The sequence below is a fragment of the Dermatophagoides pteronyssinus genome, unplaced genomic scaffold, assembly GCF_027571235.1.
Source record: "Dermatophagoides pteronyssinus isolate colony J.1.1.1.1 unplaced genomic scaffold, Derpt_VIB-CSIC_2022.12 sq0003, whole genome shotgun sequence".
NCBI classification, from domain to species: domain Eukaryota; kingdom Metazoa; phylum Arthropoda; class Arachnida; order Sarcoptiformes; family Pyroglyphidae; genus Dermatophagoides; species Dermatophagoides pteronyssinus.
The window spans coordinates 289,714-308,621 of record NW_027461527.1 but is presented as its reverse complement, the minus strand read 5'-3'; the positions used below and the strand labels follow the sequence as shown (position 1 = coordinate 308,621).

General features: G+C 25.9%; 8 protein-coding genes, 1 long non-coding RNA gene and 1 other non-coding gene across 11 annotated transcripts; 6 read left to right on the top strand and 4 right to left on the bottom strand.

The window, feature by feature from the left end:
* The first annotated feature begins 18 nt into the window (after nucleotides 1-18).
* Nucleotides 19-120, top strand: TRNAT-AGU (transfer RNA threonine (anticodon AGU)). The gene is made up of 2 exons: nucleotides 19-56; nucleotides 85-120. It is a non-coding gene; the product is annotated as a tRNA-Thr (tRNA).
* A 265-nt stretch (nucleotides 121-385) lies between these two features.
* LOC113791240 (uncharacterized) lies at nucleotides 386-2,255 on the bottom strand. Of its 2 annotated transcripts, XM_075824945.1 has the most exons (4): nucleotides 2,094-2,255; nucleotides 1,823-1,951; nucleotides 1,681-1,747; nucleotides 386-1,392 (listed from the first exon to the last, which is right to left on the bottom strand). In XM_075824945.1, the coding sequence occupies exon 4, from the start codon at nucleotides 1,186-1,188 to the stop codon at nucleotides 730-732; it is 459 nt and encodes a 152-aa protein (XP_075681060.1). In that variant the 5' UTR covers nucleotides 1,189-1,392; nucleotides 1,681-1,747; nucleotides 1,823-1,951; nucleotides 2,094-2,255; the 3' UTR covers nucleotides 386-729. The 2 variants fall into 2 exon arrangements, with proteins under 2 accessions (XP_075681060.1, XP_075681061.1); XM_075824946.1 differs by lacking the exons at nucleotides 1,681-1,747; nucleotides 1,823-1,951; nucleotides 2,094-2,255 and adding an exon at nucleotides 1,538-1,673.
* Nucleotides 2,256-5,843: 3,588 nt separating this feature from the next.
* Nucleotides 5,844-7,181, bottom strand: LOC142646326 (uncharacterized). The gene is made up of 2 exons (XM_075824944.1): nucleotides 6,484-7,181; nucleotides 5,844-6,393 (listed from the first exon to the last, which is right to left on the bottom strand). Exons 1-2 carry the CDS (start codon nucleotides 6,805-6,807, stop codon nucleotides 5,944-5,946), a joined length of 774 nt encoding a protein of 257 aa, XP_075681059.1. The 5' UTR covers nucleotides 6,808-7,181; the 3' UTR covers nucleotides 5,844-5,943.
* Nucleotides 7,182-7,402: 221 nt separating this feature from the next.
* Nucleotides 7,403-8,588, top strand: LOC113791296 (uncharacterized). The gene is made up of 2 exons (XM_027341057.2): nucleotides 7,403-7,837; nucleotides 7,898-8,588. The coding sequence occupies exons 1-2, from the start codon at nucleotides 7,666-7,668 to the stop codon at nucleotides 8,206-8,208; spliced, it is 483 nt and encodes a 160-aa protein (XP_027196858.1). The 5' UTR covers nucleotides 7,403-7,665; the 3' UTR covers nucleotides 8,209-8,588.
* A 688-nt stretch (nucleotides 8,589-9,276) lies between these two features.
* LOC113791294 (DNA damage-regulated autophagy modulator protein 1-like) lies at nucleotides 9,277-10,880 on the top strand. The gene is made up of 4 exons (XM_027341055.2): nucleotides 9,277-9,768; nucleotides 9,846-9,967; nucleotides 10,042-10,319; nucleotides 10,400-10,880. The coding sequence occupies exons 1-4, from the start codon at nucleotides 9,545-9,547 to the stop codon at nucleotides 10,718-10,720; spliced, it is 945 nt and encodes a 314-aa protein (XP_027196856.1). The 5' UTR covers nucleotides 9,277-9,544; the 3' UTR covers nucleotides 10,721-10,880.
* A 61-nt stretch (nucleotides 10,881-10,941) lies between these two features.
* LOC113791293 (DNA damage-regulated autophagy modulator protein 1-like) lies at nucleotides 10,942-12,209 on the top strand. Its single transcript, XM_027341054.2, has 3 exons — nucleotides 10,942-11,332; nucleotides 11,415-11,536; nucleotides 11,623-12,209. Exons 1-3 carry the CDS (start codon nucleotides 11,070-11,072, stop codon nucleotides 12,201-12,203), a joined length of 966 nt encoding a protein of 321 aa, XP_027196855.2. The 5' UTR covers nucleotides 10,942-11,069; the 3' UTR covers nucleotides 12,204-12,209.
* A 90-nt stretch (nucleotides 12,210-12,299) lies between these two features.
* LOC113791295 (DNA damage-regulated autophagy modulator protein 2-like) lies at nucleotides 12,300-13,780 on the top strand. The gene is made up of 3 exons (XM_027341056.2): nucleotides 12,300-12,762; nucleotides 12,855-12,976; nucleotides 13,054-13,780. The coding sequence occupies exons 1-3, from the start codon at nucleotides 12,545-12,547 to the stop codon at nucleotides 13,635-13,637; spliced, it is 924 nt and encodes a 307-aa protein (XP_027196857.1). The 5' UTR covers nucleotides 12,300-12,544; the 3' UTR covers nucleotides 13,638-13,780.
* A 156-nt stretch (nucleotides 13,781-13,936) lies between these two features.
* Nucleotides 13,937-16,534, top strand: LOC113791292 (anion exchange transporter-like). The gene is made up of 5 exons (XM_027341053.2): nucleotides 13,937-14,737; nucleotides 14,809-14,988; nucleotides 15,059-15,306; nucleotides 15,375-15,717; nucleotides 15,791-16,534. Exons 1-5 carry the CDS (start codon nucleotides 14,081-14,083, stop codon nucleotides 16,532-16,534), a joined length of 2,172 nt encoding a protein of 723 aa, XP_027196854.2. The 5' UTR covers nucleotides 13,937-14,080.
* Nucleotides 16,535-16,544: 10 nt separating this feature from the next.
* LOC113791365 (uncharacterized) lies at nucleotides 16,545-17,238 on the bottom strand. Its single transcript, XR_012847279.1, has 2 exons — nucleotides 16,907-17,238; nucleotides 16,545-16,829 (listed from the first exon to the last, which is right to left on the bottom strand). It is a non-coding gene; the product is annotated as an uncharacterized LOC113791365 (long non-coding RNA).
* A 23-nt stretch (nucleotides 17,239-17,261) lies between these two features.
* Nucleotides 17,262-17,839, bottom strand: LOC113791319 (uncharacterized). Its single transcript, XM_027341082.2, has 2 exons — nucleotides 17,641-17,839; nucleotides 17,262-17,567 (listed from the first exon to the last, which is right to left on the bottom strand). The coding sequence occupies exons 1-2, from the start codon at nucleotides 17,758-17,760 to the stop codon at nucleotides 17,355-17,357; spliced, it is 333 nt and encodes a 110-aa protein (XP_027196883.1). The 5' UTR covers nucleotides 17,761-17,839; the 3' UTR covers nucleotides 17,262-17,354.
* Nucleotides 17,840-18,908: the final 1,069 nt, after the last annotated feature.

Below are 18,908 nucleotides of genomic sequence, written 5' to 3'. Positions count from 1 at the left end.
ATCGAATCAAGAGATCAAGGCGCCATCGTCCAGTTGGTTAGGACGTCTGTCTAGTAATTATCTTCACTGAAGAGATTACAAGTGAACAGAAGGTCCCGGGTTCAAATCCCGGTGGTGCCTATCGCACTCGAATGTTGTTGTGCTTTCCTTTTTTTTTTTAATTTAGTCGTTCGTAGTTTATTAAATAACCAATAGATGGCGCTAGTATCGCTTAAATTTAAATTTATTTCCAAAAAAATCAAGAATAAATCAAAAATCTTTTTATTATTTTTTGTTTTAAAAATTTATTTTATTTCATTACATGACTAGGATTGTAATTGAAATCCAAGCAATAAAATAATTTTCAATATTACAAAAAAAAATAACACAAAGATAGAGCGCAATGCACATTGTATAAGGATTTATAATTTAAAAAAAAATCAGTTCACAATTGTTTTTTCTTAATACAAATTATCAATATAATAAAAATTAAAAATGAAATTGTCAGATAAGAATGGATGGCCATCTTGAAAATGATAGAAAGTCATTATTATTTGAAATGAAAAATAAATAATTTTTTTTTATCGAAAGCCATTCGAGATCGAAATCAATCAATCAATGGATTTTTTTTTTGTTGTAGAGGTTGGTGGATGAGATCCATGAATGAAATATTGGCCGGTTTTTTGTTTGTATCACTAATTTGTTTTTATTCGATTTTTTTAAATGTCGATTTTAAACAAGGAGCTATAGCTATATATAATAACTCCTAACGTGATGATGATTATGATGTTGATGGAACGATATCGATGGTGATGAAGATGACATATAATTTATAGTATTTAAATGATTCAATTTTTCCGATGTTAGGTGGTGGTGGCTGTGGCTATCATTATCATAATCGTCATCTTCATATGATGAATAAGAATTGTGTCCATAATGTTGTGATAATAATCGGCCATATGATGATGATGATGATGATGATGATGATGATGATGATGAAGATGTTGATGTTGAACTATCAATTATATAGGTACGTGTTGAACTTATTGAATTTGAACGAGAATTTCTTCTTGATTCATTTAATTCTTTATGAAACCAATTACCTGCCAATGATATTGTATCATATGATACATTTTTTGATTGATTTTTTTTATTTTCATTATTATTTTTACGTTTATTAACATAATTTTTAAGACTTTTTAATTTCATTTTTGAATGATGATGATGATGATGATGATGATGTTGAATCGTATTATATGAATCGAAGGATCGAGAATCAAATCGTAATTGATTATAATTGAAAAATGAATTTACGATGAAATCCAAAAAAAGAAAAAAATCCTATCGCTTGATGATTACAAAGTGGGACAGGTACACCAAAGATTTGATTGAATGACCACAATAGATATCACACTATTATTAACAGAAATTATTAATTCAATTTATTTTAAAAATTTTTCATTTGATTCAAAATAAAAAAAAAAAAAGAAAGCAATTTTTTTTAATTATCACAAAAATGGACAAAAAAATTTCTGTTGAAAAAAAAATCACAACGTACAATACAGCCGTACGTCTAAATGGCAAATGATGATGATGATCAACATCATCATTGTCGAAACACATGCATGGAAAAACAGAGTCAACAAAATACAGCAACAAAATATTTGTGTTAACACACACATAAAAAAAAACAAACTGTACAATTGTATGGATGAATGTAGAAATGTATGTAGAAACCGCAATTTATAAATTATCATGATCAAACAAACTAAAAAAGAGAGAGAAAAAAAAAGGAGGAGATATTTGATATTTGATTTGATTTGATTTCATTTTTTACCATTACCATTATATTTCAACAATTAAATCATACGATTAACGAAAAAACAAACAAAACAAAAATGATGTAGATGTTTTGTATTAACAATCATACAAAAAAATATGTATGATTATGTGGTGATGGCGGCATTTTTTTCTATTATTGATAAAAAATTAATCATGATTATTGAGTTGTTATGTGATAAATATTAAGATCAATCAATCAATCAATCAATTGAAAATGATAGAGAAGAAGGATGTTTCGAGATTCAGGTAAAAAATGAATTTGTTGCTGTTACCTGAAATTGATCATGGATAATGTTGTTTTTAGGATATTTGTGATTTTTGTTTTCATAAAATCAAAATTTTCTCATTTTTTTATTGGAATTTTAATGAAAAACAAAAATCGAACACACACAAAGAAAAAAAACAATGAAGGAAATTGATTCGATTCGAATGTTTTTTTTTTGTTTTCGATTTGGAGAAAAAAAATTTTCCTATTTCAACATTAGTGGTTGTTGTTGTTGTTGGAAATTTTCCTTCAGCCACCAAAAAAAAACTGTTCGAGGAAATTTTTTTGTTTTGGAAATTTCAAATCCAGGTTTTTTGTTTTGATTAAACATGGAAAAAAACCGATGACCAAAACCAAAACCACAAGGAAAAAATGAAAAGTTTTTTGGATGTTCAATAGTGGTGGTCATTGAAAAACTATTCCTATTTTGGAATGAAAAAAATGAAAAATTTTTGAAAAAAAATTTAAAAAACAGAACCAAATTTGGAAAATTTCCTTCACTCTTTGGCCATCCATCAAAAAAAATGGCCTAATTATGGCCAACAAACGAAACGATCATCAAATTATTAAATTGAGACAGATGACAGATGTTGAATTTTCAAATACATCACACATCATCATCATCATCATCATAAACAGGTGAACTGTTTATTTTTTCTTCCTGAAGTAAAAATCAAGGTTATTTTAACTCTTTATGTACCTGGAGGGACAAAAAATATAGATAATTAATCTTAACTGATTTTAGTTAAAGTTAATTTGTTTGTTTGTTTGACGAAGACGAAAAAAACGGGTTCTCTATCCATATCGAAATGAATATATCGATCAAATTCGAGGCCAAAATAGGAAGTAAATCGATCGATCGATCGATTTTTTCTTTCTGCCCTTTACTTGAATTCATCCAACCATTACTGTTTTCCAAAATCAAAATAGATTAGGGTTAATTGGACAAACAAAAACAAAAACAAACAAAAAAAAAATAACACCCATTTTTTTGTTTCTTTGAAAATAATTTCGGTACCAATCAGTGATTGCCAATTGATCATTTTGAATCAAATTAGTCGAATCATCAAACCAGAAAAAGCAAGAAAGCAAAAAAACACACACACAGGTGTTAGATTGGTAATTTTGGACAGATCATCGCAGGTAAAGAAAAAAAAATTTATATTAAACAATCGACAAGAAACAAATATTGGTTATACTTTTTTTTGGTGGCGTTTTTTTTTGTTGTTGTCATCCTGTGTGAGAGTTTTTTGGTTTTATCCAGAAATGATAATTTAATAATAAAAAAGAAATTCAATCAATCAATCAATCAAAAAGCTTTTTGATTGATTTGTCTCTCTCTCTCTCTAACTATGTGATTACAATGCAATCAATTTCAAATTAAAAAAAATCAATAAATTTCTGTCTGTTTCTCATGGCAGGATTTCCAGATGTGGAATGAAAGAAAAAATGAAAATTCATTGTCATTTTGAATTGATTTTTTTCTAAATAATGATCATCATTGTGGAAAAACCATTTGAATTCTGGATTTCCAGGATTTTTTTTTTTTGATTTAAAGGTCATCAAAATGTTTTATGTTTTCTTTTTGTTCAAAATTAAATTAAATTTTGTTTTGTTTTGCTTGTTTTTGCAAACAAACAATGCATTGTTTTTTTAAATTAGAATAAATTAATTAACTTGATAGCGGTATGGGACTTTTTTTCTGTTGTTTTGTTTTGTTCTGCTTTAATCACCATGATTATCTTGGTCGATGATCGATATATTCTCTCTCTCTCTCTCTTTTCGTTTATGAATGACGTCAATCCGCCACAATGATGATGATGTAGAATTGGAAAAAAAAGAAGAAAAGAGAACACAAAACGTAGACAAACAAACAAACATACAAAAAAAAAGAATTATCAACAAATCATCATCATTAACAATAATGCTGATGAATTCCAATGTTAATTTTTATATAGCAGCAATAGCAGCCAGAAAAAAAACATTGAAAAATCTAAATCTGTAATGGATTTGTATTAGAAAACGCTATAAATAAATTCCGTAGATTATGTCGTCGTCATTTGTTTGCTTATACCAGTGATTCTCAACCTTTTTGTTGTCGCGGCACAATTTTAGCGGCACAAAATATATATCAGTTGCATTTTCAGAATTTCGCGGCACACCAATGTGCCGCGGCACACGGGTTGAGAATCACTGGCTTATACACACAGGTTATTTATACATTTTTTTTCTGTTGTCTGTGTAAAACAAAAATTGACAAAATTTGACAAAAACCCGACAAATTGAATAGCCAAAAAAAACCAAGTCAAGGCAAGCCAAAAAGGAGAAGAAGCCAAGAATAAAACTATGGATAATCCGTATGATGATGAATGAAATTTATCATAATCATTCTTTCGTTTTGAGGTTTTGATTATCTGGATATATTTTTTTCTTTTCTTTTTCTTTCGTTTCTGGTGCAATCTTTAGTTGTGTCATGGCGGTAGTAAATGTGATATCTTAAAAACTCATATACGACATTCGATATCGGATAGGATGATCGGAATATCATATCAAAACTTTATCATTTTTATATGATGATGACGTTTGCTGTTCATTGATATTAATGATGTTTGAAAATTATCAAAACCAAAAATCATATGGTTTTCCAATAGCCAACATTTCATATTAATGGCGTGTTTTTTTTTCATTTAATGATGATGATGATGACGGAAAGGATTGTTATTGAATCGTATGATTGATAAATAATTATCAAATCAAATGAATCAAATGTACTTTGGATTGAATTTCGGATGTAGAAATTTTGTTTCTTTTTTTCAAAAGAAAGAAACATTATTCATTCATTCAGGATCAATGATAAATTTTTAAGGTTTTTTTTTCATTTTCAAAATTGCTCGATGCAATGATGGTGATCACAATGATCAAAATCACAATCGAAAGATGGCCATGATGATGATAATGATGATGGTGGCAAAAAAATTGCAATTTTTTTCGTTGTTGTTGAATTAAAGATTTTCCGCCATATAATTCATTGATCTTTCATTGATTATTGAATGATTAATGAAAAACATACAAAAACGAAAATCATAATACTCGAAACGGAAACAAAGCTGTCAATCACATTAATTGAAAGAAAAATCAAAAATTCTTGCAAAATCAAAAATCAGAATCCTGGGTGAATAACCAAACAATATATTTTTTAATAGAAAAAATTTCCAATTCTTGATCTGGCTTTCATCATTTTTTTTTCATTCTCCGCTATCCGGAATCGATACAGCCTTCTTTGGTATTACAAAAAAGAGAGAAAGAGAAAGTTATTAAAATCAGAAAAAAATTACATGTGATAAAATCCATGTGATTAAAACATGATGTAATCATTTCATCATTTTAATTGTTGTTTATTATGGAAAATATAAAATTTTTTACTTATCATTGATTATTTTTATTATTGTAAGCAGTTTGTTTGAACTTTATACTTATATCATCATCATCATCATCAGTTTTTTTTCAGTTTTGATCATGAATTTTTCCATTTACTAATTGAATTGATGATGGATAAAAATTAAAATTTTAACCTTGATTAGATGAAATTCTTCAACATCAACAACAACAAAAATTCATTCGAAATTCATAGTCCATTCACAAAGGACGACTAATAATTTTTTTAGGAAAACAAAAAATGTTCATTTTTTCAAGGTAAATCTAAAGGTATTTTTTTCAATGATCAAATCATTTCGGAGAAAAAGGTGATTATTTTCGAAGAAAATGTAATGTCAAAATCATCATGGTAAAAATTATTATTATTGATTTTTTTTGCTTGTATTTCATTTAAAACCAAAATAAAAATAGTAAAAAAATGTTTAAAATATCCAATTGAAAATTGTTATCGATTGACGAATATCAAATAGATAAAAAGATGAAATTAATAATGTAAATGACCAATGTAATGACCAATTAGACATATGATTATAATAATAACAATAAATTAAATAACGTACAATAATATAATCGAAAAAATTTTGTGAAAACCAGCCAAATTTTGGACGATAACGACCTTGTTGTATTAAACGATTTAAAAAACTAAATGTACAAACAGTTGATATAAGTAATAAAAACCAACGACAAACATTAATAATTAATATTTTAAGTATTAGCCATTCTTTTTCATAATTTTCAATAAAATGATCATTTTGTACAATATTACCGATAAAATAATAAATACAATCCGTTTCAAATATAACTAAATATGACATTAACATTTTATGTAATGACCATAATATTTGATAATTACGAAATATACGACGTACAAACTTGATTGAATTGGAAAAAAAAGAAAAGAAAAAAGAAAAATTAGATTAAAATTACCGGTAAAAAACATGACAAAAATGAAATGATATTACCTTAAATGAAAAATACAAAAATATTATGATTGTTTGAAATGCTAAATAAATAGCCAAAAATATTAAATATAAACGAAATGGATGATAAACATTACTTTCATTATAATTACTGTCATAATAATCATCAAAAACAATCATAGAACCAGTATTATAATCAGAATATTCATTATTGAAACTTTCATCACGTAATGATACTGAATTGAATTTAATTATCAATAAATTTTGTTTATTTTTTTGACAAATATAGGTTATTATAAAAGTAATCAAATTGATCAAATGCCAACCATATGTTGATTTTGGTGTTTGATTTTGATAATGAAACATTTCTTGTTTTAAATTTTAAAAAATTAAATGAAATAAAAAAACAATTCCGAATGACTTTTTCACTTGACTTTTGAACTTTTTTTTGTTTGTTTTCCGTAAATTTTCGAATGTTTCAAAAACATTCGAAAATTTTACCCGAAAAAAAAACATTCGAAATTTCGAATGTTTTTCGCCATCAAATCATCAATCCATGATGATGATGATGTGGAATTTTAATTGTATGTTTGGTTTATCGAAAACAAAAAAAAACATAACAGGATTTTTTGTTTTGTTTGCAGGATACAAATTCCAAAAATACTTTTTTTGATCATGTTGATGATTATCACCATGGTAGAAACACGTATTTTTGACGTTGTTGTTGATGTTGATCAACAAAATATTTTATTGATGATGAAAAAAGTTATAATCATTGGATAGATCCTATAAGATTGATTTGTTGATAATTTTTTCAAGGTTTTTTTTTGTTTTGTTTTGTTCTATTAACTGACATCAAAATTGCAAAACAAAAAACGAAAAGAAGAAAAAATTCCCATCATAACAACAGGTTGTGAAAACATTCGACCGACGGGAATTATGTTTTGTCTTGTTTTAGTTTTTCATCGCCATCTATCGAGTGATAAAGATGATGAAAATTTCTTTTTTTTTCAATCAAAATAAAAAAATTTTTTCCAATGATGATCAAATGATAAAAATCAAGATGGTAACCAATTGCAACCAAACGAAAAGAATCGATAAGATTTTTTATTAATTATTGACGATATTGGTATGTATGTGTGATATTGATTTTGGTTTTACCTGTATTATTAAAACGAGCATGAAAAACATCATCATCATCATCGAACATAACGAAAACAACCAATGTTAATAATAATGATGATAATGAAAACGATAAAAATTAAATTCGATAATGCATTGATGGTCATTCTTGTTACATCATTGATAATGTTTATCATGATATTAGCAACTTATTATTCGGATTATCATCATATTCGTTCATTGAATATTTATCCATCATCAAAACAATCTATTGGTAAGAATCTTTTGATATTTCTCAATGAAAATCTCATTCATTCATTCATTTTCAATTTAGATCAACTTTTAACAATCGATCAATTTGTTACAGCATTAAATCCATATGTTGATTATCTAAAAAAACTTGAACAACGATTAAAACAATCATCATCATCATCTTATAATGATCGTCAAATAATTTATCAAGAAATTCGTCAAAAACAATCCGAAGTTGAATTGATAAAAGCACGTATCTATAATATTATTGAAACAATACCATATCGTAGTCAACAGGAAAGTATTGAATTAAATATTAATCTACAAAATTGTCGTACATTTATACGTATTTGTGAAGATTTTATACGTCAATATTTTACTAAACAAAAATGATGGTCGAAATGATGAAATGATGGATATCTTTTTATTGATTTTTTAATTTTGAAATTTTTCAAAAAAAAAGAAAATTACCTCATAATTTGTAATGAAATTAAATTGAATAGTAAATGAAAAATTCTTCTTTCGAGTCATTTCTCGAAATACAAAACAAAAAAATCAAGTCATTTTCAAGGTTAACCGATTTTTTTTCTGTCTTGTTTGGATTCTCATATCATCAACAACAACAATGTCGATTAATGTCATGTCACGCAATCATTTGTTTCGGTAATTGTAAACGGGAAACCAAAAAAAAAAAAAAATAAAAATCTTGAATTTTTGTTTTTCCAAATATGAATTCAGCACGAAACAATAAATACAATGGAAAAAAAAGTTGATATTTTTCTTTTTCTTCTTCTTCTTCTTTGCATTGTTGAAATCCTAATCATCATCGTTGATGATGATTAGCCAATCAATCATCGAAATCAATATTAAACACGTGTGTCTATATCAATTAATCGATTAATCCAAAAGTCAAATCATTCACTAATCATCGTTGATGAGGAAATTTGATCAATTTTTTTCAAAAAAAATCCCTTCTTTTCGTTGATTGACAAAATTATCTGCGGTGAAAACTGAACCGCAAAATAAAATTTAAAAAATTCATTGGTTGATTTTTTTTTGCTTGTAAATTGAAATAACAAAACTAGTTTGTCCACTAGCCATTTTCTCTTTCTTCATCTCTCTCTCACTAGCCGAATGATATGAAAACCTTCAAATGACCATCATCATTATTATTTTACCATACCTTTTTTTAAACGGCCGAAAAAAAACTGTTTTTTTTTCTGCAACAGCTAAAATAGGATTTTTTGTTTCAATGTTAATATTTTTTTTTTGTTTTCCTTCCACAATTCATTCGTGGCCATTTTTAAAACATTGCTGATGCTGCTGCTGCTGCTCGCCATCACAAATATTTCGATCAGATATTTCAGATATTTCTTCTTCTTCTTCAAACATTTTCATCATCTGTATATGATGAATGAATGAATCACTAATCTTCTTTCATCATATTTGACTATGATGATGATGATTATCATTATTTTTTTTTTAAAATTTCGAAACAAATCATCAATAAATAAGTTATTCATCAGCCGAAAAGTCCCTGTACTTTTTTTGTTTGTTTGTCAAACAGTGATTTTTTTGTTTTTTTGTTTGTTTCTCTTTTTCATTTCTTATAAAAGAAAACAACAAAAAAATCAATATTGTTGGACATCAATTTTGACTTGTGATAAGTTTTTCTTCTTCTTCGTTTTGTGATATTTTTTTTTTCTTTGAAAAATAATTTAATAACAACATGGCTACAACAGCAGAAAATTCCATTTCAATAGATCAAAATATTGATCCGGAATCCAATCATAATAACCACAATAATAATAATAATAATAGACAGCAACAACAACATTTGAATACAAATAGTGATCGTGAATGGAAAAAACATTTCTATTCACGAATTAAAAATAATCTTTGGTTATTTGGATTTTTAGGTAGTTTTTTCACTACATTCATCTGTATTATGCCGTAAGTTTTTTCCGTTTGTTTGTGTGCGTGTGGTAATCATTGAACATTTTGGTGTTTTGTTCCGGTTATATAATTAGTTATGCATTAACATATCAAAATGGTCATTATCATCCAATATTTCCATATGTATCGGATTCGGCATCATTTCCACCTGTTGCTAGTTATTTTTCACAATCATTAGATATGATTGCCATAATATGTAAGTTTTCCAATCCAATTCTTTGATTAATTTGTGTTAATCTTGTGTTGTTGTTTTTCTCCCCATTATATCAGTTGCAATTACAGTATGGGCACGTTATAAACAAATAAAATATTATCTTAATAATAATTCATTCACAGATTCATTGAATAAAAATAACGATCAATCATCATCATCATCATATAATCTACAATTACTTTATCGTTTAAATTTATATTTTTTATTTTTTGGACTATTATCATCATTTGGTTTAGTTTTTATTGGTAATTTTCGTACTGTTGAAAATATGACCGGACATTTAATCGGTGTTACATTGATATTTAGTTTTATTCCAATTATATTACTTATTCAGGTATTTATAATTTGTTTTTTTTTAAATTTTCTCTAATTCATTTTTTTACGTTTTTATCAATTTTTAATTACCAAAAATAGATTTATCTAATTGAACAATTATATCGTTATAATCAAATTGAAACACGTGCAATTAGTTTAATAATTATAACAATAATTAATATTATATCAACATTTATAAGTAGTTTAACAGCATTGATTGCTGTACTTTATCATGGTACACCATTCAAATATTGGGATAATAATTTTCGTTTATATTGGTCATCCGAAATGGATGGTTATCATTGGCATCTAACAAGTACTGTTGCCGAATGGATTGCCATTGTTTCATTTGCACCGATATTATTTTCAATATCAAAACGTATACGTTCGTTTAAACATTGGGATCAAATTCAATTCTAATTACCATTCTTATCATTTAATTACCATTATTATCATCAACCAAAATGATAATATAAACATGTATTCTTCGACTCATTTACCCTACTTTTCTTTCTTTTGGTCTCCTTTCTTTTTTTTCGCTTGTAATAATAATAAATTTCTCAATTTTTTTCGATTTGAATTTTGATTTTTTCAAATGAAATATCCGAATGAATTCGATTCACGCAACAATAAAGTTACGAATCCAATTCTAATCAAATCAAATCAAGTTTCTGTTGAGTGTATATATTGATCATTATTCGATTGAAAATTATTTCTTGTTTGATTACAAAAATTTTGTTCAATTTTTAAAACAACAACAACAACAAAGATGGACAAAAAAAGAAAATTGACAAAAAATGATAATGATAATGATGATGATGATCGGGATAAAACATTCGATACAGTTACAAATGATAATGCTATAACAATAACCGAACCATTTACAACCGATACAACAATTATTAGTGCTAGAAAAGCACCCAAAAACAATTTACCACATATTTATATTCAACCAAAAAAAAGTAAAAAACGTCACCTATGGTTACTTCCATTTGTAAATGGTATTATGGTTATTATGGCATGTTTTGTACCGTATGTATTTTCAATGTTGATTGATTTCAAATAATTTCCGGATTTTTTTAAAATCACCTTTTATTTTTTTTGTCTGTTTCAGTTACACAATATCCGTATCGAATGGTTCAATATATCCAATATGGCCATTAGTTAGTGATGCTGGTGCTGTAACACCAGCTGCAGGATATTTTTCAACATTTCTTGATATTATTGCTATATTAAGTAATTTTAAACATTGATTTTGATTTTAGAAATTTGTTTTGTAATTTTAAATTTTTTTTTTTAAATCATTTTTCTCAACCAAATAGCTATTTGTGTTAGTATAATTCTTAGCAAACAAATTCGTTATTATAAATGGGAATTATTACAACGATTTAAACTTGACAGACCTATTGATGAAAGAAATTTTAATTGTCTTGTATTATCAAGAAAAATTATAAAAATTACATCAATATTAATATCGGTCGGTTTGTTTATAACAGGAAATTTTCGTTCAATCGAAAATCTTACTGGTCATATGATTGGTGTAACAATTTTTTTACCATCCGGTTTAATATATGGTTTTTCATTGATATGTGTTTATTTAATACTTGATTCATATGGAATACAATCACCACCAACTATGCTTATAATTGTTATGATGATTAGTTTATTATCATCAATTTTTTGTGTAGTATTAACTGTTTTATCATTATTAAAACATGGTTCTATTTGGCAATATTATAATAATGAATTACGTTTACAATGGAATCCAACAATGTCTGGTTATTATTTACATGTTTTAGGTGATGTTTGTGAATGGATTACATTATTATCATTTGGCCCACTGAATATTATTATTAGTCGTCGTTTTAGAATGTTTAAACGTTGGGATTGTATAAAATTCTAAAACAAAACAAAAAAAGATTACAATTCAATCAATTCCTCATCACTAGATGGCAATGTTAAATGAATTTGAATATTTTTTTTTTTTTAAATCTTTTCATTTTTTTTTTTTTTTTGTTTGTAAAAATAAAAATATCCAATAATTTCGATTCATGCAACAACAATACCAATTCTAATTAAATTAAATCAAATCAAATCAATCAATCATTTTCGATGTATATATTAATCGTTATTTGATTGGAAATTATGAATATGCCATTTGTTGGTTGATTGATTGAAAAAAAAAGAGTCCATAATTTCAACAACAACAACAACAACAAAAAAAACATTACCAAAAAAAGAAAAATGGCTAATTGGACGAATACATTGGATACAATTGAACCGGAAACTATATCTGAAACATTTACAACAGATAATACTACTACTGGTTTAACTGGTTCTAAAAAAAGAACATTCAAAAAAAAATTACCATATAATATTATACCAAAAAAAAGTATTAAACGTCATTTATGGTTAATTCCATTCATTAATGGTATTATCATTATATTTACCTCTTTTGTACCGTATGTATTCTCTATTGATTCTGTTGAATAATTTTCGGATTTTTTTTAAATTACATTCTTTTTTTTTTGTCTGTTAAAAAAATAATATTTAGTTTCATATCAACCATACCAAATGGATCAGTATATCCAATATGGCCATTTGTTAATGAAACTGGTTCTGTAATACCGGTTGCAAAATATTTTTCTACATTTCTTGATGTTATTGCTGCATTAAGTAATTTTAATCAGAAAAATTTTTGAATTTATAAATTTTTCTCATTTCTTTTTTTTGTTTTGTTTTTAACCAACCAGCTATTTTTGTTGGCATAATTATTTACAAACAAATTCATTATTATGCATGGGAATTACAACAACGTTTTGAACTTGATCAACCAAAAGATGATAAAAAAATAAATTCTCTTCAATCATCGAGAAAAATAATAATGGTAACATCAATATTAATGTCAATCGGTTTGGTTATAATAGGAAATTTTCGTAAAATCCAAAATTTAAATGGTCATATGATTGGTGTAACAATTTTTTTACCATCCGGTATAATATATTGTTTTGCATTGGTCTGTATTTATTTAATAATCGATTCATATGGAATACAATCATCACCAACTATGATTATAGTTATTATAATGATTAATTTATCATCAACAATTTGTTGTATAGTTTCAGCTGTTTTATCAACATCCGAACAACATAAATCCATATGGCAATATTATAAATATGATAATGAATTACGTTTACAATGGAATTCAACAATGTCTGGCTATTCTTTACATGTTTTAGGTGATGTTTGTCAATGGATTTCATTATCAACATTTGGTCCATTAAATATTGCTATTGGTCGTCGTTTTAAAATGTTTCAACGTTGGGATTGTATATAAAATGTTTTTTTTTTTATAAATAAAAAAATATACAATAATTATCAAAAATCAATTAACAATCCACACACACACACCTGTAGATGGCATTATAAATCAATTCTAATATATATTTTTTTAACATAATTTCCAAAAAAAAACAATGAAATCCCATTGTGTCAATAAAATTATAAATTATTTTCTGTACTTTGATCTACAAAAAAAAATAATTCTCATTAATTGTATTTTGATCATAAATAATAATAATAATGGAGAATGGATATTATAAAAAAAAATTATAATTACAATAGTATCATACACCATATTTTGTGTGTTGTGATCATAAAATTGAATTGATTGTCGTTTTTTTTAAAAAAAAAGACATTTTAAAGACATTCAATCTGATGGTGAACGAAAAAAAAACAAAACCTGTGAAATATCAATAACGACGACGCCACCTTTTTATAATGGACAATCGCGCATTTTCAACGAACAATCAAGATGGTGTTGATAATATTGATATCGATAATAATGATGATTTACAATCATTTCAATCATCAATTTCATCATTGGCTACTAATCATGTTCATGATATTCTTGTTAATCGTTCAATAGCTTATTGTCAGGATTTTTACCCAACAAATAAAACTAATCAACATCATCATCATTATTGTATAAAATCGAAAATTTTTTTTAGAAAAATTAAAAAATTTTATCAAAAACAAAAATATTTATTCAATTTACGTAAAATATTTTATGAATTTTTACCAATATTTCAATGGTTACCGAATTATTGTTGGAAAAATGATATTATACCGGATTTGATTGCCGGTACAACTGTATTAGCATTGAATATTCCACAAGGTTTAGCATATGGTCATTTGGCTGGTGTTGGTCCAATCAATGGTCTTTATGTATCATTATTTCCATTAATAATGTATTCAATATTTGGTACATCAAGACATATTTCTATTGGTACATTTTCAGTCATTTCAATTGCATGTAAAGATGTTATTGAAAGTTTTCAATTTGTTAATGATGATAATAATCTACAACAACAACAACAACAATATGAACCAATTGAAATATTAATAACATTATGTTTGCTTGTCGGTATAATTCAGGTATGTAAAAGGATGATTCAATTGATTTTTAATCATTGTTTGGTTTCTCTCTCCACACAATTCAATAATAGCTTATACTAGGTATATTTCGATTAGGCATCTTATCGATTATATTATCCGATACATTAATATCGGCATTTATTGTTGGCAGTGCTGTTCATGTGTTTACAAATCAAATTTTTGATTTTATTGGTATTGAATCGAAAAATGATGAAGATTATCAGATTCCTTTACCAATGGATATAGTTAATGTAAATTTTTTTCAATTTTTTACCTTGTTTATTTTTTGGATTGAATTTTTGAATTTTCTCTCGCTTATAGGCATACATTTCATTTTTTAGCCGAATTCATCATACAAATATTGTTACAATGTGTATTTCATTAATATCGATTGGAATTTTGATTGGTTGTAAATATTTTTTCGAACCATTTTTAATGAAAAAATTTCAACTAAAATCTATTACCATTCCGATTGATATTACATTGGTTATATTGATAACATTATTATCATATTTGTTTGATTTTAATGGAAATTATAATGTTCACATTATACCAAACATTCCGGATGGGTAAAATTGATTATTCAATGATCTAATGATTATAATAATAATAATGGTTTTTTCCTCATTGATTTTAGATTTACTGGAATGCCCAGAATTCCAGATACAAATCTTATGTTACAAATGATACCAAAAGCATTATTAATATGTCTGATATCATATCTAATAACATTATCATTGGGAAAAATGTATGGTAAAAAATTTGGCTATAAAATCAATCCAAATCAAGAATTAATTGCATTAGGAACGGCCAATATATTTTCATCATTTTTTCTTTGTTTTCCATGTTGTGCATCATTATCACGTTCGGCTGTACAACAACGTGTTGGTGGCCGTACACAATTAGTCAGTATAATATCATCAATATTAATGGTAATAGTTTTATCATTACTTTCAACATATCTACGTACATTACCGAAGGTATTTATTATGCAAAAAAAACAAACAAAATTTGTTTAAAACTTCTGATTTTTTTTCATTTTTTTTTACAAAGTGTGTACTTTCAGCAATCATTTCGGTAGCCATTTTTTCTACATTAAAACGTATACGTGAATTAAAACAAGCATGGAAAATTTCCCGATTAGATGGCATACTTTGGTTGATAACATTTTTATTTGTCATATTATTTGGTGTTGATAATGGTCTACTTTATTCAATACTTTTTTCATTTATAATATTAATTGTTAAATTAATATCACCAACAATCAAACTAAAATTTCAACAAAATGATACGGAAATTTTCCTGGAAATAAGTAATTCACAATTTGATCATAACCGGGAAAGATTTTTTCATTGTTTAAATCAACAAAATCGTTTGGTTGTATTTGAATTTCAAGGTCCATTAATGTTTATTAATGCATTATATTTTCGTACACATTTTTATTCAATTATTGGACGTTTTATTGTCGAATTGTACGAACGTGAACATCGTAATGTTATTCCTATCGCTGCTGATGATGATAATAATAATAATCAAACCATAACAGAAAACAATAAAAATTTTGAACCATATCGTATTATATTAGATTGTAGCCGTATGACTTATATTGATCAGAAAGGTGTTGAAGCATTAACCGAAACTATTGATTTATTAGAAAAATATAATGCCCAATTAATATTAACATCTTGTTCACAATTGGTATATGAAAATTTGGAAAAATTTAAATTTTTTAACAAATTCAGTCGCTATGATTGTTATATATCAGTTATTGATGCTATTATTATGTTTAAAAAATAAAATCAAAATATGTTTTTTATTATCTTTATTTTATTTCATTAATTTTAAAAATCAATAATCATAAGGGTTAAATTTTTGAAATTATCATTGAAAAGAAAAATCAATTCGGCCGTTGTAAAGAATGCAACTGCAGACATTCTTGCATACAATAATTCATAAAATCAAATTTATTCTCTGAATTCAAATCATATTCAAGTTCATGACAAAAATCAATATAATACGATTCGGATTCATCATTATTGTGGATACAACCGTTAACAACCTTCGTATATATTCCATATAATCTTGCTAATTCCTGAAAAGAACAAGCAGAAAATTATTACAAAAAACCATGAAAAATGAAAATGAAAAATTATCATTTTAAAATCTTACTAGTAGGCTTGAACTTGGTCGAATAATTGGTTCCCAATCATTTTGTGTCGATTGAATTGAACCAATCAAAACGATGGCCATCATCAAAATTGTCGATAAAATCTTTATGGATTTCATTTTTGGTTTGTGATGTGAGATTACAATTTGATCAAAATAACAAATAACATTAACATTTCGATCAGCAAAATCTTTTATATTTATATGATTTGATTTTTTGGTTTTCATTCATTCCTGTACCTGGCTACATTCCAAAATGATGAAATAGGAAATAAAAAACTTTAGAAAAATTTGTTTTGAAATCATCATCAATGATGATGATTACATTTGGCATCCAATGTAATGATTTTTCAACAAATTTAATCGTTATAAATCAATTTTATTTTATCAAATGTTTATTTTTTAAATGAAAAAAAAATTTGTAATTTGTAATCTTGTAACTGAATAATATTTATTCAAACAAAACCGAAATTTCATGCATAAATTTGCATTGACTCATACAATAATTCAAACCGATATCAAATTCCATTTCTGTATAATTTCCTGGAAATTCTTTTGTTAGATAATCGGCACAAAATTGACGATAATATGTATTGGATGTATCTTTATTTGTCACGCATCCATCAATAAATTGATTGACTGATTCTTTTAAATCTGTAGAGGTCTGAAATGAACAAAAAAAACAAATGAACGAAAAACAATCAAACATACAAAATCAAATTGATTTCAAATCTTACTGTTTGTTGATTAAGAAAATCTTGAGTCGATCCATTTGCAATACTAGCCGATTGAATTGAATCAATCAAAACGATGGCCATCATCAAAATTGGTAATGATAAAATATGCGTGGATTTCATTTTCGATTTGTTTTGTCGATTTGAATTCGATTACAAATTGATCAATTAATAAAACAACATTTGGAAATCTGTAAATGTTTCATATTTATAGGATGATTTTTTTTTCGTTTTCCTATACTTTTCACATTCCAAATGATGGAAATTTTCTTTCGAATGGAATTTGTTTTGGAAAACTGTTTGAAAAACATCATTAACATCGATGATGATGATAATGATGATCATAACTGGAATCTATGTTCACAAATGATGATTTATCAGAGAAAATCTGTTTTTAAAAAACAAAAATTTTTTGATAAATTTATAAATCGATGTTATTTGAATGTTTTTTTTTTTTTAAATAAACCACAGTTTTATTTTATTTCATTTTTTAAAATTTGTAATTTAAAATCAGGAAACACAATTAAATTAGTAAAAAAAAATTTATAAAAAATAATCATCTTGAATCTGAATAATATATTAATTAACACGTTCGCTGCCATTTGCTGTGGCTCAATGTGTTCATCCAAACCTCCGGTTCCAAATCAACCAAAAGTTTTATGTACAATTTTACATGGTTCTATACAAATATCTAAATTATCATCAGTATTCAATATTTTCTTACAAAATTCACGATAATATGAATCGGATGTATCAGTATTTTGTACACATCCTTCAATGAATTCATCAGCTAAATCAATTATTTCTGGAGGAACCTAAAAACAAAACAATATTGAAAAAAAATTGATTACAACAAAAAAAAAATTATAATTATTTCAAATCATACACCCAATAGTTTCAGTAATTCTTGAATTAATGTAATTAACAAATTGGCCGATTGAATTGAATCAAATTGATTGATCAAAATGATGGCCATTAAAATTGTTGAAAAAATCAATGTAGATTTCATTTTTGTTGTCAATTTTTTTTATCTTGTTGGTTTGTCGATTTGAATGAGATTATCAATTTAATCAATGACAATCATTTTGATCGACAGATCTTTTATATTTATAGCAGGATTTTTTTGGTTTCGTTTTTTTTGTTTTTGGTTTTCTTTATCTTACACCTGGTTACATTCCAAAATGATGAAATTTGAACAAAACCAACAAACAAAACAAACAAACCAAAAATTACTTTGTTAACGCAAAAAAATGCAATCACAATTGGCATCC